At 41.1% G+C, this 17,637-nt stretch overlaps 1 protein-coding gene across 3 annotated transcripts in view; it reads right to left on the bottom strand.

The window, feature by feature from the left end:
* The window catches only part of EPM2A (EPM2A glucan phosphatase, laforin), a 300,202-nt gene that overhangs the window by 111,567 nt on the left and 170,998 nt on the right, over nucleotides 1-17,637 (bottom strand). For all 3 annotated transcript variants that reach the window (XM_077283027.1, XM_077283026.1, XM_077283028.1), the window contains exon 4: nucleotides 15,989-16,230. In XM_077283027.1, coding sequence (XP_077139142.1) covers nucleotides 15,989-16,230 — 242 coding nt within the window. The remainder of the gene's footprint in view (nucleotides 1-15,988; nucleotides 16,231-17,637) is intronic.

Raw genomic sequence — 17,637 nt, 5'->3', positions numbered from 1 at the left:
CAGATGGTGGAATAAACTTTTGGTTCTTTTTTCACAATTGCTGTGGTGCTGTCCCTCTTCTATATTTGGATTTGGACTTTGACACCGGGATGGATCCCCTGGTAAGGACGTGCACCTTGTTGTCCATGGAGATGCTATACATTTAGGGTGCGGCTGGACTACTATTTTGTTAGTTTTGCCTGGTGGGGTCCTGTCTGGCCTGCACCCTGTGCCTTTTTTAGCTTTTTTAGCTTCTTTGGCTTCTGGTTTTTAAATATGGAAATATGTGCTGGTACAAGTAATGGTGAGCCAGCATCCACCTGTTTTTTCTATACTGATGAAGACGCTGTAAGGATTATATCGAATGCGGAGGTTGACAACTCTTATTTGAAACAACCATCTATTGAGATATTGAAAACAAGATGGGAGACTGAAAGGAAAAAGATGATCTCGTTGGAATTACATGCCGGCACGCTGGTAGAGTACTTCAAGGCCAAGAGAATCCCGAGGGGATTAAGGCCTAATCTGAGACCCACCTTGCTGCCGAATAATATGCAATTTTGCGCAAAGTTTGAAGCAATTGGTAACAAATATGCCTTTGACATTATGCTATTAAATATAGAGTTTCTAAGAAAAGAGATTGAGACCTTAAAAATTAAACAAGAAGAGACAAAGAATACCATTCTATCTATTGTTACGGCTGATGATTTTTGTCATATTAATTCCGGAATGGAAGAGAAATTGACTAAATTTAGAGCCGGATTGGAAGATACCAAAAGATCCAAGTGGTACAGGGATCTGGATGATTATAGCAATGGTAGGATCTATGGTTGGCAGTTCAGGAACTCTACAACGAATAGGCCGATATCAGGGCATGGGCGCCCTAGGGGTGCTCCTAAAAAAATGAGGAGACCACGGAGAGGATCCAATGTGCAGGCAGCTTTTGGTTTCACAGGTGGAGAATCGGATTCTACGGATGAAGGTAGAGCGTTGAATTCAACTCGTTTTTTAGCCAAAGAACCTGTGATTCCTCAAGGAGACGGAGGGGCCACAGGGGTGGCAGGAAACACAGAAAGAGAGAACCAAGGTCTGATGACGAGATCCAAAGGGAAGAAGAAATAACAGAGAAAACTTCCTTGGTGGTAAATATTTCTTCACTTACTCTTTCAGATTTGCAGGTCAGAACACTCTCCAAAGGGCTTTCGTTTTGCCCCTCAAGTAGGATAAACTGGTTCAATGTCGATAATGATCTGTATTTGTTTTTTAGACGGCTGAAATTGGCAACATTTTTTTCAGGAAAAGAGAGGGTTGTGACATCAGACCCCCAGACACATCTCTCCCTTGATATGTTTGGTCTCTTCAACAAAAGTGATTTTGTGCCTCCGGTTCAGGATCCAGTTGTGGAGACCTTTTGCAAATTGGTAAAGGCTGATGTAGCCAGATTGAAACAGGAGGGGAGGAGGAGTAGTCGTTCTAATCTAACATTTGCAGAGCGTAAAGAGATTGGTACCTTGAAGAACAATAAATCCATCACCATCAAGGCAGCCGACAAAGGCGGGGCCTTGGTGGTGATGGATACCGCATATTATGTGGGGGAGATCAGATCACAGCTCTCTGACGTAGAGGTTTATAAGAGACTCCAGGTGAACCCAGCCCAGAAATTTAAATTGGAATTGGATTTGATAATTGAGGAGGCTTTGAACAATGGTTTAATTGACGACAAACTGGCCAAATATCTGAAGGTTGAACATCCGGTGGTTCCTGTCCTGTACACCCTGCCTAAGATTCATAAGGACCTACAGAGACCCCCTGGTCGCCCGATTGTGTCGGGCAGGGGGTCTCTCTGCAATAGAGTAGCAATTTTTTTGGATCACTTGCTGAGAAAATTTGCGACTGCCGCACCATCCTATGTTAAGGATACAAGTGACTTTATCAGGTCCTTGGAGGGTGTACAGGTCAGGGATTCCACGTGGTTGGTGTCATTTGATGTGACCTCATTGTACACACCATTGAACATGCTAGGGGACTATCTGTTGTCGGTGTGGCATTGGCCGGCTCCGACATGGCTCCGGAATGTGCACAGTTCGCCCTGGCGCTGCTGGAGTTCGTCCTGAGGAGGAATTTTTTCCTCTTCGGTAATGACTACTTCCTGCAGCGCCGCGGGACAGCCATGGGGTCCAATGTGGCCCCCACATATGCAAACATCTATATGGCTGTCCTGGAGGGTGAACATGTGTACAGGTCTGAGTTCTGGAGCCATGTTAGGGGCTGGCGGCGCTACATCGACGACATTTTTCTAATTTGGGATGGAGGACATGATGAGCTTGTGCACTTCCATTCTTACTTGAATAACATTTACCCTGGGTTGGGTTTCACCATGGAAAGCTCTCAGACAACGATACAATTCCTAGATACAAGTATTTACAAATGTGAGGGGTTGTTGCATACTGACCTGTTTGTCAAGCGAACTGACAGAAATAACCTTCTACATTTCTCCAGTGAACACCCACGTAGAATGGTAGAGTCTTTACCATGGAGCCAGCTCCTGAGGGTCAGGAGGATTGTCTCTGATGAATCTAGGTTAGACACGAGACTCAATGAGATGTGCCAAAAATTCATAATGAGAGGATATCCGTTGAAGGATTTGGATAAATTTAAAGCAAAAACATTGAGTAAAGACAGGGATGAGCTCCTGGCCCCCAGGGTGGCTCCTGATTCCTCGAGGAGGATACCGTTCGTCACAACATTTAACAGCCAGAGTGGACAGATCTCGGAGATCATACGTAGACATTGGTCGGTACTCAGTAGGGGTCATAGGAATGTTGGTGAGTTTCAATCGCCTCCGTTATTCTCATATAGGAAGAATAGGAGTTTGAAAGATGAATTAGTGGTCTCCGATGTGGGCAGTGCAAGGAGGGACCTACAGACTACTTTGATTCGTCCAAGCATGGGCAATTTCCCATGTCTCGGATGTGCAAGTTGCAATAACCTCCTTAAAGGGGCGGTGTTTTACCACCCCCAGACTGGGAAGGAATATACAATACGCAAACGCTATACTTGCAAAAGTAGTTTTGTGGTGTACGTCCTGAGCTGCCCATGTGGTCTCTACTATGTAGGGGAGACCACGATGGAGGTCAAAGCTAGAATTTCAAAGCATAAAAGTACGATAAGAAAAAAACTTATTGACCTTCCAGTACCCCGACATTTTTATGATCTGGGGCATTCGATCAATCAGCTCAGATATCGTGTTATAGATGATGTACCTATACCTAGACGTGGGGGGGATCGGATTTCTCTTCTCAAAAGGAAAGAGCTAAAATGGATATATGAGTTAGATACACTTTTCCCGAAAGGATTAAATATTGATTATCCACAAAGTTGTCTTCTATAAATGTTCGATTGATCCATTGCAGTCTCTCCATCGGTATAATTTTGTTTTTAACCTATTTTGTACAGTATTTTATGATATTAATCAGAATAGCCCCCTATATATAGAATCATCCCTTATAGATTGGTATATATGCGACCGGCCTTTCATGGTTGAAAATATATATAAGGGGTCTATTATATGATTGCTATGGCAAACATGGTGGTTGTCTAACTATGAATTTGTATAGGGATCAGTTTGAGGAGAAATGGTGTCCTTATTGTCTTTAATATATCCCTGTGTGCAAATACATATATAATCTGACATTTAGATATCTTTGGATATTAGCTTCTCTCTGTCTGTGTGATTTCTCATTTCAGGTCCATATGGAACGGCTGAAATCCGGTTGGATTAGGTTATCCGTTATTTCACATGTGGACCTGGGATGTTGAAATATTATGAAGCTTCTCGGCTGTCAGTTTAGATCGCTATTGATATGCGGATGCTATCTTCCCTGTTACTATATATATCCGGGACATCTCTTGAGGTCTGAGGAGAGCCTTCTTTGGTATGCGCTGTTGCGCTAGATTTGTCCCGGCATAGAAAGGGTACAGGAGCGTGAAACTGTGACTTGCGCACAAAAGAGTGAGGGGAAGATGGCGCTTTGGACATGCGCATTGAGGAACTAATGATCCGGAGAATCAACCTGTGTGAGCGGTGCAAGGCATGCTGGACGTATGACGCTGTTGTTACGTGGGGACTCCACGATTATGATTGGACCAGCGCCGTTATGGACATGCCCTATTGTGATGTCACGTGGGAGTCCCATGAATGGGATTGGACTAGTGACGTTATGGACACGCCCTGTTGCCACAACAACGGCTGACGCTTCACATGGATTGGTGCGATCGCTGTTTACCTTTAGGACATGTGGGTTGCTTATTTTCGTGTTTTCTGGGGATGATTCATATAGAAGGAGCGATCAGGGAGGGTATAACCCCGCTAATGGTCAGAATATATGGTGGGCTATTCATGGAATGTGGATTTTAATCATTGTTCTGTGTGTATATATTTTTTGATTGTACTGAACCGCCTCATTGGTTGTTGGTCAATTGGTGGGGTGGGGTTAATGATATATAATGGTGGTTGGATTGTTTTTGTATTATGCTTGACAAAGGTCTGAGGACCGAAATGTTGCAGATGGTGGAATAAACTTTTGGTTCTTTTTTCACAATTGCTGTGGTGCTGTCCCTCTTCTATATTTGGATTTGGACTTTGACACCGGGATGGATCCCCTGGTAAGGACGTGCACCTTGTTGTCCATGGAGATGCTATACATTTAGGGTGCGGCTGGACTACTATTTTGTTAGTTTAGCATGACCATCCAGTCTGGTTCAGGGGCGTGCTGAGCTGTTGGTGTGTTGATTGACAGCTCAACTAGACAATCTATGACTGGTAGGCGTCAGCTCTCTCAGGTGTTCACTATCCCGGGTAATGGTCATGAGCAGCTTCTCCCAGACCACTGTCAGACGTGCATTCATCATGTGAGGTTTGTGATTTGTGCTCCCTGTGCCTCGAGATCCATATGCTTGATCTGTTGCCTGACCTTAGACTTCGTTCTGACCATCTGCCTGTTTAACCCTTTCAACTCTGATCCGTTATCCTCCTGGTATTCTGACCTCGGAACGTTACCTGACTACGCTTTTGTCTTTTCCTTCTGTTTATGACGTACCCTCCTGGCTTCTGACCTTGGACTCCCTGACCATTCTCACTCACAGCTTAGCCGTGAGTAGTGACTAGCGTCACAAGAAGTATTTCCTGGTGCCGACGCGTCCTAGCCAGTCTCCAGACCTGAACCGAATAGAAAATCTTTGGAGGGGGCTGAAACTCAATGTTGCCCAGCAACAGCCCCGAAACCTGAAAGATCTGGAGAAGATCTTTGTGGAGGAGTTTGCAAAAATCCCTGTAGCAGTGAATGCAAACTTGGTCAAGAACTACAGGAAACGCCTGACCTCTGTAATTGCAAACAAAGGTTTCTGTACCAAATATTAAGTTCTGTTTTTCTATTGTATCAAATACTTATTTCATGCAATAAAATGCAAATTTATTATGTAAAAATCATACAATGTGATTTTCTGGATTTTATTTTTAGATTCTGTCTCTCTCAGTTGAAGTGCACCTACGATAAAAATTACAGACCTCTCCATTCTTTGTAGGTGGTTGTACTATTTTGTACCTGTGTTGACCCTGCCTTTATCATGCGGGACCTGATACATCCTGTTGTACATTTTTAATAATAAAGATATCCCACAATGGACCACAATATTTTTGATCTCTCACACATACTCGTCGTATCGTGAGGAAAAATTACCACATAAGAGATCAATAATATTAATCAGGGACACTCCAAAAACACATTATAAAGACCAGAGAAAAACACACGGAGTATACGTCCCATTTCAAAGATAAAAATATACATTTTATTTATAGAAAAGTACAGACAATAATTAATCACAATTTTTAGAGACAATGAGGAGACCTAGGAAAACACTGAATAGTTGCAGCAGTGAAAACCCCCCAATGGCACACGGACAGTATTTTTCCCTAAAGTGCTATTAGTGCACAGTTTCAAAGGGCCCACAATAGGGTGCCCTTTGCCCAGTCAGCATGTGTTATATTAAAACATGGTTCAGATAGCTCTTACCCATGGGTCAGGTGTCAGGGGGGGTCACCGCCGGAGCCCCAACGCGCGTTTCGCGTCGGCTTTGTCAGGGGGCATCCCCCTGACGAAGCCGACGTGAAACGCACGTTGGGGCTGCGGCGGTGACCCCCCCTGACACCTGACCCATGGGTAAGAGCTATCTGAACCATGTTTTAATATAACACATGCTGACTGGGCAAAGGGCACCCTATTGTGGGCCAGTTGTAGTTATTTTGGTGTAAGATGCTCTTGTACCTTTGAAACTGTGCACTAATAGCACTTTAGGGAAAAATACTGTCCGGGTGCCATTGGGGGGTTTTCACTGCTGTAACTATTCAGTGTTTTCCTAGGTCTCCTCATTGTCTCTAATAATTGTGATTAATTATTGTCTGTACTTTTCTATAAATAAAACGTATATTTTTATCTTTGAAATGGCACGTATACTCCGTGTGTTTTTCTCTGGTCTTTATACTGTTGTACATTTTTGTCTGGACATGGTATTGCAAGTATGGCTGCTATTTTTTCTGTGATGTTTTTGTGGTTTAGGGAAATCCATGATGGTGGTCTGTAAATGTTCTTTAGGTAGTGTTCCTAGAGATATAGTGTTATTGAAAACCATTGCTAGACAAGGGATGAGGGAATTTGAAAACCCCTTGAAACATTCACTAGTGAATCCATTGTGTTAAGCTAGTAAAACTTCCAGATTTCTGAAAGAGAAGGGAGGTTTTGTGAATTTAAAAAGGACCTTCTTTAATTTGTTTTGGGGGTTAATGAATCATAAAGTAGATTAAAAAGAGAGCTGTATGGCTAGTTCCCACAATGAGCTTTTGATGCATTTTTGATTTTGGGGAATTTTTGCAGCGTTTTACAGTTCCAGCAAAGTGGATGGGATTTATAGACATCCCATGCCCACTGTGCTTATTTTTAACACAGCGTAAACTGACCTGTGGTGCGAGTTTCAAATCTGCAGCATGTCAATTTCTATTGCGAGTACGCTTACTTTTCTGTGTGGAATTTCCCCCTAGACTTACAATTTTTGAGGAAAAACCCCAGGAAAAACATGCACATGCGGTTTAAGTACATTTCCATGGCAGAAACACATGTAATCTGCACCTAAGTATGTAAATAAAGTTTTGTCAAAGCCAATTACCGGGAAGTATTAAAAAAGAATCAGCTTTATATAAAGCATATCATGCCAAAAAGAGAGAAAAATCACAGCGTCAAAAGCGCCATAAAACGTATGTTAAAAACGCACACAAATATGCAATAAAAAAGGCAAGTAACCTATCTAAAATAAAAGGTGGAGGAATGGTGCAGAAATTCTGTATCAAAAACTTAACAAAAGCTCATCATAAGGCCATGTGCACATATTGAGTATTTGGTGAGTTTTTTACTTCAGTTATTTGTAAGCCAATACCAGAAGTGAAACAATCAGAGGATGTATAAGAGAAACACATGCACCACGTCTCCATTTTTTTATCCACTCCTGGTATTGGCTTACAAATACTGAAGTAAAAAACTCACCATATACTCAATATGTGCACATGGCCTAAAAGTCCATAAAAGCATCTGCTATTTGTTGAGGGTGTGATATTTTGGACTGGTCTGAAGGGAGCTTAAAGAGTAAAAGTCATTTTAATTTTTATTTCATAAATCAATAGAACACATGAAAATAAGCAACTTTGTAGTACATAGTATTTCTTATAATAGATCTTATTTATAGCAAAAGCTTGAAAGCCTGCACTTCTTGCCTAGGAAATTGCCTGTCATGGGTTTACTGTGACAGAGAGGAGCCAGAAGAGTGCAGCATCTGATTTCTCCTACCCTTGCACTGGTTATAAAGCACTTCACCTTCATATTAAATGGTGTAAGTTTCTTTTAGCAGTGCAGGGGTTAATCTGCTCAGTTGAGAGCTCCTGGAAGCATTCCTGCCTTAAGGCTCTCAGTTGTGCACAGGTAGCCACTCCTATCTCCTTTATAAACTGGGTCCTGGCTAGCACTCATTGTCAGAGAGATATCTTATGCTGCATGGCTGGAAATTGTTAGTGGTTGTTGTTTGAAAAGGCGTTTGGTGGATTTATCGGAGACTGTTGCTAGGTTTTGACTGTGTGATAATTTCCTTTCTTCTACTACTTTGGTTTAACCCCATCCTCCACTCCCCAGTGTTTACCTCTGTTGTTTGTGTGTGTTTATTTGTATGTTTGGTATTTTCCTTTATCCCTGTTCTTATTATCTTGTTAGTTTGGTTGGTGTATTATAGTACACTACTACTCCTCTCTTCCCTGGGTGGGGGAAGGGTACAAACTGAGGGAGGATACAGGAGCTAAGGCAAGTTACATGGCCCCGGCATCTTCACCATCAGAAGTAATCTGGGGAACAGGGCGAACTAGGGCGCCCCTAGCATAGGGACAGGTAAGGAGCATCTGGTCCTGGGACACCCGACAACAGTCGTGACACTGGCCTCTTTTGTCAGAATGCTTAAATGGCCAGTAACCTTTGCAATGAGCATTAAACTATAGAATAAAAAAAAATCCTTTGTTCTTTAAAATGGAGAGAATTTCTGATAGGCGGTAAATTGCAAAATTATTTTGTGTTTGCAATTTTACCGGTTTAAAATAATAAGAACACCATTTTAAAAGAATCTCAAGCCTTGAGTTTTTATGCTCCGCCACATTCCATTGAGCACAACGTTATAAATATATTGGACAATTTGAAGTTTTCTAAGTTAAATTTTAGCCAACACAGGCTACAATATATAAATTGATTTAAAATAAATGAATGGGCTAAGTTCTAATTGTCATCAACTCTGATATATATTAGACTTCGAGCAACATGAGCCATATTTGCCAACAAGTATACTCATTCATAAGAGATGACACAGATACTACACTGCAAGTACAATGGTGCTTCCAACAGAGTGTACGCCAGCATTACTAAATTATTAGCAAATATCTCAACTGTATCCAATATTGAGTGGAAATAGAAATCACTTTCCATCTGCGCAGGTAATCTGAAAGTACTTTATCTATCATTTGGAAGAAACATCTTTGTTATATAGCCACAGTGGAAAAACTGGTTTCAACACACTGCAAAATGTTCTTATTCCTTGCTCTGATATTGTTACAATTGTAAAAGTCATGTTTCCATAACCTAGGAAATGAAGAAAATTGCCCTAAATAAAAGTAATTTATATCTGATGTTGAATGGCACATACCAGCGAGATAAAATGTTCAAGGAAAATGATCGATGCTGGCATTGATTTCTCTTTCATATTCTCATTAGGAAGGGTTGAAGAAAGCTAATATGTTTTCATGCCGTAGTCACCATAAGCGACAGAGCTTCATTTAAAGCTTAATGCATAGTAAGTAAAAAGAACCAGTTAACTGTATTGTTTTTCTCTTACAAACAGACACAATATAAATTACAACATTGTTAATAAACCACAGTGACACGGAAAGACCCTCATGTGAGAGAAGTGGTATACTGGGAACCTTTGCAACTGTCCAAATATCCATCTTTTATCACAGATCTACAATATGATATATAGAACGCTCTTAGGAATCTCTGGAAACCCTGATAGCTTGTTTAGAGGGAATGGGCGCTATTAGTCACAATAACCTTTCCAATTTTCTAAATGACAGAAATGTCCCCGCTGTTCCTTTTGAATAGAAGAAAGAAAAATGTGATAATTTACTGTGACACAAGGCGGTTTATGGCCTCCAATTACCAAAATATCATTTGATACAATACCATTATTTGCATTCTGAAAAAAATATATATACTGTATATAACATTATTGCACTCATGCTCACAATTAGCTGCATTACATAACTAGAAACAATGACTATATTATAACATAACACAACTATGCCCTGGCCTATAGGGGAAATGTGCCAAAGTAAAATAGCACTATAAATAAAGCCCAATGTATAACCCGTGACCCAATGCTTCTATCTTAGAATTTATAAAGATTTCAGTTGTTAAAAGTTAAAGGTCTTAGTTAATACCCACAGTAGATTATACCCATACTCAGCATATTTCCTATCCTTCAGAAAAGGTCTGTGCATTTACATATACTTCTCTGGCTGCCCACAAGTCATTAATAACCCCTTAACGACTACCAATATGCCTTTTAACGGCGGTTGTTAAGGGTACTTAAACCACAGCCCCACAATTAACGGCGCTGTGGAAAAACTGTATAGCGCCCCCCAGAGTTGGAAATTCTTCGGGGCCTCAGCTGCCGGAGGTAGCCGAGACCCCAGAGACCATGATTCGGGTCGGTTTTTACCGACCACGGGGTTGCAAATTGCAAAAGTCCTTGTGTTTGTAAGCAGTATATAACAATATCAATCTATGAAGATGTGAATAATCCTTTAAATCATTCTGAATTCTAAACAGCCAATTGCAGCATTTCTCAGTGTTTCAGGCAATCAGAATGCCTGAAACAATGATGCCCAGCCTACAATTGGTGCTGTAAGAGCGCCGATCATAGGCTGTTGCTTAGCAGCAATATCGGCCACACCAGGCTCAGCTCTGATTGGTGTGATCAACGTCGATGCTTTCTGTTTTCTAGGACTTTTTTGTACCTGTCCATTCCCCCTTCCTCCTTAGCGTCAGACAATAAAAGAGTAAAGATATATGGTAGTAATCATTGTCTAGTACGGTATTTTTTACTAAAATGAGTTAATGTCAGAGCGGAAAAAAAATCATCCGTGCGTCTTACAGCTGTCGAGCGCTTATCACTGATGCACATCAGTGATCAACCTCTGGTTGTTGGGGGTTTTTTGTGAAAAAAGGATAAAAAAATTATTTAGATTAGGGAAAGTAAAATATACACCGCTCCAAAAAATAAAGTGAACACTAAAATACCACATCCTAGATATCAATGAATGAAATATTCCAGTTGTAAATCTTTATTCATTACATAGTGGAATGTGTTGAAAATAATAAAACCTAAAAATGATCAACGTAAATCACAACTAATATCCCACGGAGGTCTGGAGTTGGAATGATGCTCGAAATCAAAGTGGAAAATGATCCAACTTCAGTGGAAATGCCTCAAGACAAGGAAATGATGCTCAGTAGTGTCTGCGGCCTCCACGTACCTGTGTGATCTCCCTACAGCACCTGGGCATGCTCCTGATGAGGTGGCGGATGGTCTCCTGAGGGATCTCCTCCCAGACCTGGACTAAAGCATCCGCCAACTCTTGGACAGTCTGTGGTGCAACGTGACGTTGGTGGATGGTGCGAGACATGGTGTCCCAGATGTGTTCAATCGAATTCAGGTCTGGGAAATGGGCGGACCAGTCCATAGCTTCAATGCCTTCATCTTTCAGGAACTGCTGACACACTCCAGCCACATGAGGTCTGGCATTGTCCTGCATTAGGAGGAACCCAGGGCCAACCGTTCCAGCATATGGTCTCACAAGGGGTCTAAGGATCTCATCCTGGTACCTAATGGCAGTCAAGCTACCTCTGGCAAGCACATGGAGGGCTGTGCAGCCCTCCAAAGAAATGCCTCCCCACACCATTACTGACCCACTGCCAAACCGGTCATGCTGAAGGATGTTGCAGGCAGCAGATCGCTCTCCACAGCGTCTCCAGACTCTGTCATGTTTTTCACATGTGTTCAGTGTGAACCTGCTTTCATCTGTGAGGAGCACAGGGCGCCAGTGGCGAATTTGCCAATCCTGGTGTTCTGTGGCAAATGCCAAGCATCCTGCACGGTGTTGGGCTGTGAGCATAACCCCCATATGTGGACGTCGGACACTCAAACCATCCTCATGGAGTCGGTTTCTAACCATTTGTGCAGACACATGCACATTTGTGGCCTGCTGGAGGTCATTTTGCAGGGCTCTGGCAGTGCTCCTCCTGTTCTTTCTTGCATAAAGGCTGAGGAAGCGGTCCTGCTGCTGGGTTGATGCCCTCCTGCGGCCCCCTCCACATCCCCTGGTGTACTAGCCTTTCTCCTGGTAGCACCTCCAGCCTCTGGACACTACACTGACAGACACAGCAAACCTTCTTGCCACAGCTCGCATTCATGTGCCATCCTGGATGAGCTGCATTGCCTGAGCCACTTGTGTGGGTTGTAGAGTCCGTCTCATGCTACCATGAGTGTGAAAGCACAACCAATATTCAAAACTGACCAAAACATCAGCCAGAAAGCATTGGTACTGAAATGTGGTCTGTGGTCCCCACCTGAAGACCACTCCTTTATTGAGTGCATCTTGATAATTGCCAATAATTTCCATCTGTTGTCTATTCCATTTGCACAACAGCAAGTGAAATTGAATGTTTAACAGTGTTGCTTCCTAAGTGGACAGTTTGATTTCACAGAAGTTTGATTTACTTGGAGATATACTCTGTTGTTTAAGTGTTCCCTTTATTTTTGAGCAGTGTACTATAGTAGTCATTGTCTACTACAATACCTTTTACTGTATTTAGTGTCATCCGTGCAACTGTCCTACAACTGTCGAGTGCTGATAACTGACACACATCAGTGATCAACCTCCGATTGTTGCTTTTTTTTCTTTAATCTTTTTCTTTCTTTTCTAAATAAAAAAAGTTTACATGAAGCACTCGCACACAAACACCTAAATAAAATTTGGTACTCACACAAACACCACATATGTAAAAAAAAAGGTCCTGCTCATTCCAAACCCGGTATTCAGTGGAGGAGGCATATGCCTTCCTTGCCTCCAACAATGATAGTGAAGGAGAGGATCCCACCTTTCTTTACTTTTAATCCTCATTCTCTTCCTCAAGTGATGCTGAACCGCAACGCAGTCACCCCAGGGCAGAAACTGAACTAACGCCCATTGTTACTGACCCTGTACAGACTTCCCCCTCAAAGATTATGAGCCACTGATTCTTGATTTTGTTGCAAAATCAGGAATCAAATTTGACACCACCAGCCTCACAGAAATTGACATTTTCAAAGTCTTTTTCTCTGAGAAATTTGTAAACCTCATGGTGGTTCAAACAAATTTATGCACCCAAAAAATTTTGGTACAAAACCGTCCCTTCATCATTTTCTAACTGGACTTCTGTAGATCCAGTAGAAATTATGACGTTTTGGGGATTGGTCCTTCATATGGGGATAGTGAAAAAGCCAGAACCAATATTGGAGTGTTGATGTTTTATACAACACTTCATCCCTTTGCGAGCTACAGTAGCCTGTGGTGCTGTCTGCAAGAACCAGAGAGGACTCCCTAAGACGTTAATTGGGCAGCTGATCAAAAAGGGTGAGAATAGAGCCCAATATAGCGACAACTTGTTGGTGGCAAAATACAAGGATAAGGGGGATGTCCTTTTCTTGACCACCATACATGGTAATGGCAGTACCCCCAGCTCTCTCTACGAGGTACCTCTAAACAGGTATACAATTCACATTGTGTACAAGGGTAAAACAAGAACATGAGGGGAGTAGATCTCTTTGTTAAAGTCCTCCAGCCATACAGTGCCATGAGAAAAGCCAAGGTACCATAAGCTGGACATGCACATTGTACAGATGACAACACAACGCTTTTGTGCTATCACTATGTGCAGACCAGACCAATATGTCATACGTTCAGTTCCAGAAGGTAGTGATCAAGGCCCTAATCTTTGCAGAACAGGAAGGAGTGGGCCCCACTACTTCCGGAACTGAAGGTGCTCATATTGTATCAGGCCAACATTTCCCAGGGGAGGTCCCTCAAAGCCCAAAAGAAGGAAGGTCGCAAAAGAGGTGTCAAGTGTGTTACAGTAGGGGGATAGGCAAGGACACCTCTCATCAATGCGACACCTGCCCTGACAAACCTGGTCTATGTATAAAAGAATGCTTTAGACTGTACCACTCATCCATGACCTACTAAATTAATTTCTGACTTACACAACTCACGTATGCAAACCTGACAAACTCTACACAACTCATGTATGCCAACCTGAGGAACACTTCACTACTCACGTACAGTATGTCAATGTGATGAACTCTACACTTGAACTCATGTATACATACCTGAAGCACTCTATACAACTTACGTATTCTACTACATTATAAAATTCACATACCCGGAAACAGTAGATCAGTTCCAAAATGAGGTCACTAGTGGGGCATTTCCACTGTTAAGGCAAATAAGGTGCTCTCCAAAAACACCATGATGCCTGCAGACCATTCCATCAAAGTCTGCATTCTAAAACGTCACTCCCGAATCCTACCATGTACCCAAACAGTGGTTTTCCCTAACATATGGGGTATCAGCGTACTCAGGAGAAATTGCACAACAGATTTTGGGGTTCACTTTCTCCTGTTACCCTTGTGAAAATAAAAAAAAAAATTGGGGCTAAAAGATCATTTTTGTGTAAAAAAATTGTGATTTTTTATTTTTATTACTCAACAATAAAATTTTCTGTGAGACACTTGGGGGTTCACGATGCTCACCACGTATCTAAATAAATTCTTTCGGGGGTCTATATAAAAGTCTGCCTTACAAAACGTCACTCCTTCACTTCTGAGCTCTGACGTACCCAAATAATGTTTTTCTCCTACATATGAGGTATCAGCGTACTCATGAGGAATTGCACAACAAACTTTGGGGTCAGTTTTCTCCTGTTACCCTTGTGAAAATAAAAAAATTGGGGACTAAAAGATCATTTTTGTGGAAAGGTGATTTTTTTTATTTTCAAGACTCAATATTATAATTTTCTGTGAGACATTTGGGGGTTTAAGGTGCTCACCACATATCTAAATAAATTCTCTCCAAACGCAACATGGCGTCCGCTCTCAATTCCAGACAATTTTGCGTTCAAAAAGTAAAACGTTGCTCCTTCCCTTCCGACCCCTACCGTGCGCAGTGGTTTTCCACCACATATGGGGTATCAGCATACTCAGGAGAAATTGCACAACTTTTGGGGTCCAATTTCTCATGTTTCCCTTGTGAAAATAAAAAAATTGGGGCTAAAAATTATTTTTGTGGAAAAAAAATTTGATTTTTTATTTTCACAGCTCTACGTTATAAACTTATGTGAAGCATTTGTGGGTTCAAAGTGCTTACCACACATCTATTTAAGTTCTTTGAAGGGTCTAGTTTCCAAAATGGTGCTACCTGTGTGGGGTTTCTATTGTTTACGCACATCAGGGGCTCTTCAAACTCAACATGGAGTCTGCTCTCAATTCCAACCAATTTTGCATTCAAAAAGTCAAACAGTGTTACTGATTAAGTGTACAATTTTCTAAACACTCTTGTGATGCTGCTGAAGGAATGAGACAGAGAAGCGGTGCAGTCTTGAAAATTGAAGATAGAAACACCACTTTAATAATGTAGATGGGAGGTTCAAAAGTGATACTTTCATTTTATATGAAACTAGAGGTACACTATCCATGAGAACATTAACATATGGTATCAGCATACTCAGGAGAAATTGCACAACTTTTGGGGTCCAATTTCTCATGTTTCCCTTGTGAAAATAAAAAAAATGGGGCTAAAAATTATTTTTGTGGAAAAAAAATTTGATTTTTTATTTTCACAGCTCTACGTTATAAACTTATGTGAAGCATTTGTGGGTTCAAAGTGCTTACCACACATCTATTTAAGTTCTTTGAAGGGTCTAGTTTCCAAAATGGTGCTACCTGTGTTGGGTTTCTATTGTTTACGCACATCAGGGGCTCTTCAAACTCAACATGGAGTCTGCTCTCAATTCCAACCAATTTTGCATTCAAAAAGTCAAACAGTGTTACTGATTAAGTGTACAATCTTCTAAACACTCTTGTGATGCTGCTGAAGGAATGAGACAGAGAAGCGGTGCAGTCTTGAAAATTGAAGATAGAAACACCACTTTAATAATGTAGATGGGAGGTTCAAAAGTGATACTTTCATTTTATATGAAACTAGAGGTACACTATCCATGAGAACATTAACGTATGGCTATATTATATGTGAACTCAACTCCATCAGGACACATACCTTCTGTACTCATATCAGGTGTAGGAATCCAAATATACGTCAGTCCAGCTTCATTATATAACCTGAACATGGTGTCCGGACTCATGGGCTCAGAATACTTATTACAGCCTTTGGAATTCTGGATAACATCCCAATCTGTCTGGAAGTTCAGGACAGCAGTCACTCCTAATTCATGTTTCATCTTGATAGTAATGTGCTCCAGCTGCCGAGGGCAACTTCCAAGATAGATATTCGGCAGTATTCTAATTATAAGAAACAAAATGCATAGATATTCTATCAAGAGACAGATATACCCGCAAACTGTAAGCTCACATTGCGTGCAAATCAGTTTTATGCTGAACATTTAGATAATGACAGGCATCCAACATTTCAGCTTCTACTTTGCATATGTATTTTATGTTGTTGCCTCTATCCTTGTTTGACATTGTCTTAGTTTTGCCTTGTTATCTGACTAGAATAATTTTACTAAGATTTGTAATTTGCAAAGATCAGTGAAAATCTGGCTATTACAATTCCTTCTGTTATATATGTATACCTGTACATTCACAAACAAACAAAATTGTTGGTACCCTCCTTAAGAAAATACCAATGATCAATGATTAAAGTAAGAAAAAAACAATGATCACTGAATGATTGCTTTAATTTTCCATTTACATCTACTGAATAACAACTAATGAAAATCTTACATTGCTTTTGAATTATTCAACAGAAAATTAAAAAAAACAATGAAAATGGCCTAGACAAAAATGATCGTACCCCTAGAAAAGATTGAAAATAATTTTACCATAGGACATGTGAAATGAAGGTTTGTCCTGTAATTAGCATCACAGTTGTTTACAAACTTGTAATCAGTCAGTTTTCCTATTTGAATGGTGAAAAGTAGTCACTGTGCTGTTTGGAATTATAGTGTGTGCCACACTGAACTATGGACTAAAGAGAGTCTCAGGAGATTAGAAAGAAAATTATAGACAAACATGTTAAAAGTAAAGTTCCTGTTACTACAGTTGCACATATTACAGTATTTAGAAGTCTGAGTTCTGTGGGACTGTAGCCAACCTCCATGGTTGTGGCCGCAAGAGAAAAATCTATGACAAATTGAAGAGACGGTTAATTTAACTATCTCGACTTTCACTGTGACAGAATATTCTGGTTGTGCTAAAAACTGCAAGTTCTTATTCGCACTTCAGAATAATTACCTCTCTCAGCTGATAGATGAACCAAGGGAGATAATCTGCTGGGTCTGGTCCTGTCAAACAGACTAGATACAATTACAGATCTACAGATCAGATAGCATTTAGGATGCAGTGACCATAATATGGTAAGCTTCAATGTAATATTCAAAAACATTTCAAAGGGGAAATGCAAAAACCTGAAATTTTAGGAAAGCTCATTTCAACAAATTAAGGGAAGAGCTTAATAGTGTAGACTGGAACCATGTCATGGTAACTAGGGATATTGAACATAAATGGCACATGTTTAACCCCTTAACCCCTTTCTGCCATTGGACGGAATAGTACATCCGATGGCAGAACCCCCGCTTTGATGCGGCTCCCACAGCGAGCCCGCATCAATGCCAGGACATATCAGCTGTTTTGAACAGCTGACATGTGCCCGGGCGGAATTGCGATCTTATTAACTACTCTGACAGT

This window comes from Ranitomeya variabilis, chromosome 2 (genome assembly GCF_051348905.1).
Source record: "Ranitomeya variabilis isolate aRanVar5 chromosome 2, aRanVar5.hap1, whole genome shotgun sequence".
In the NCBI taxonomy this organism is placed as follows: Eukaryota; Metazoa; Chordata; class Amphibia; order Anura; family Dendrobatidae; genus Ranitomeya; species Ranitomeya variabilis.
The sequence above is the reverse complement of the archived record's forward strand: the minus strand, read 5'-3'. Positions and strand labels throughout refer to the sequence as shown.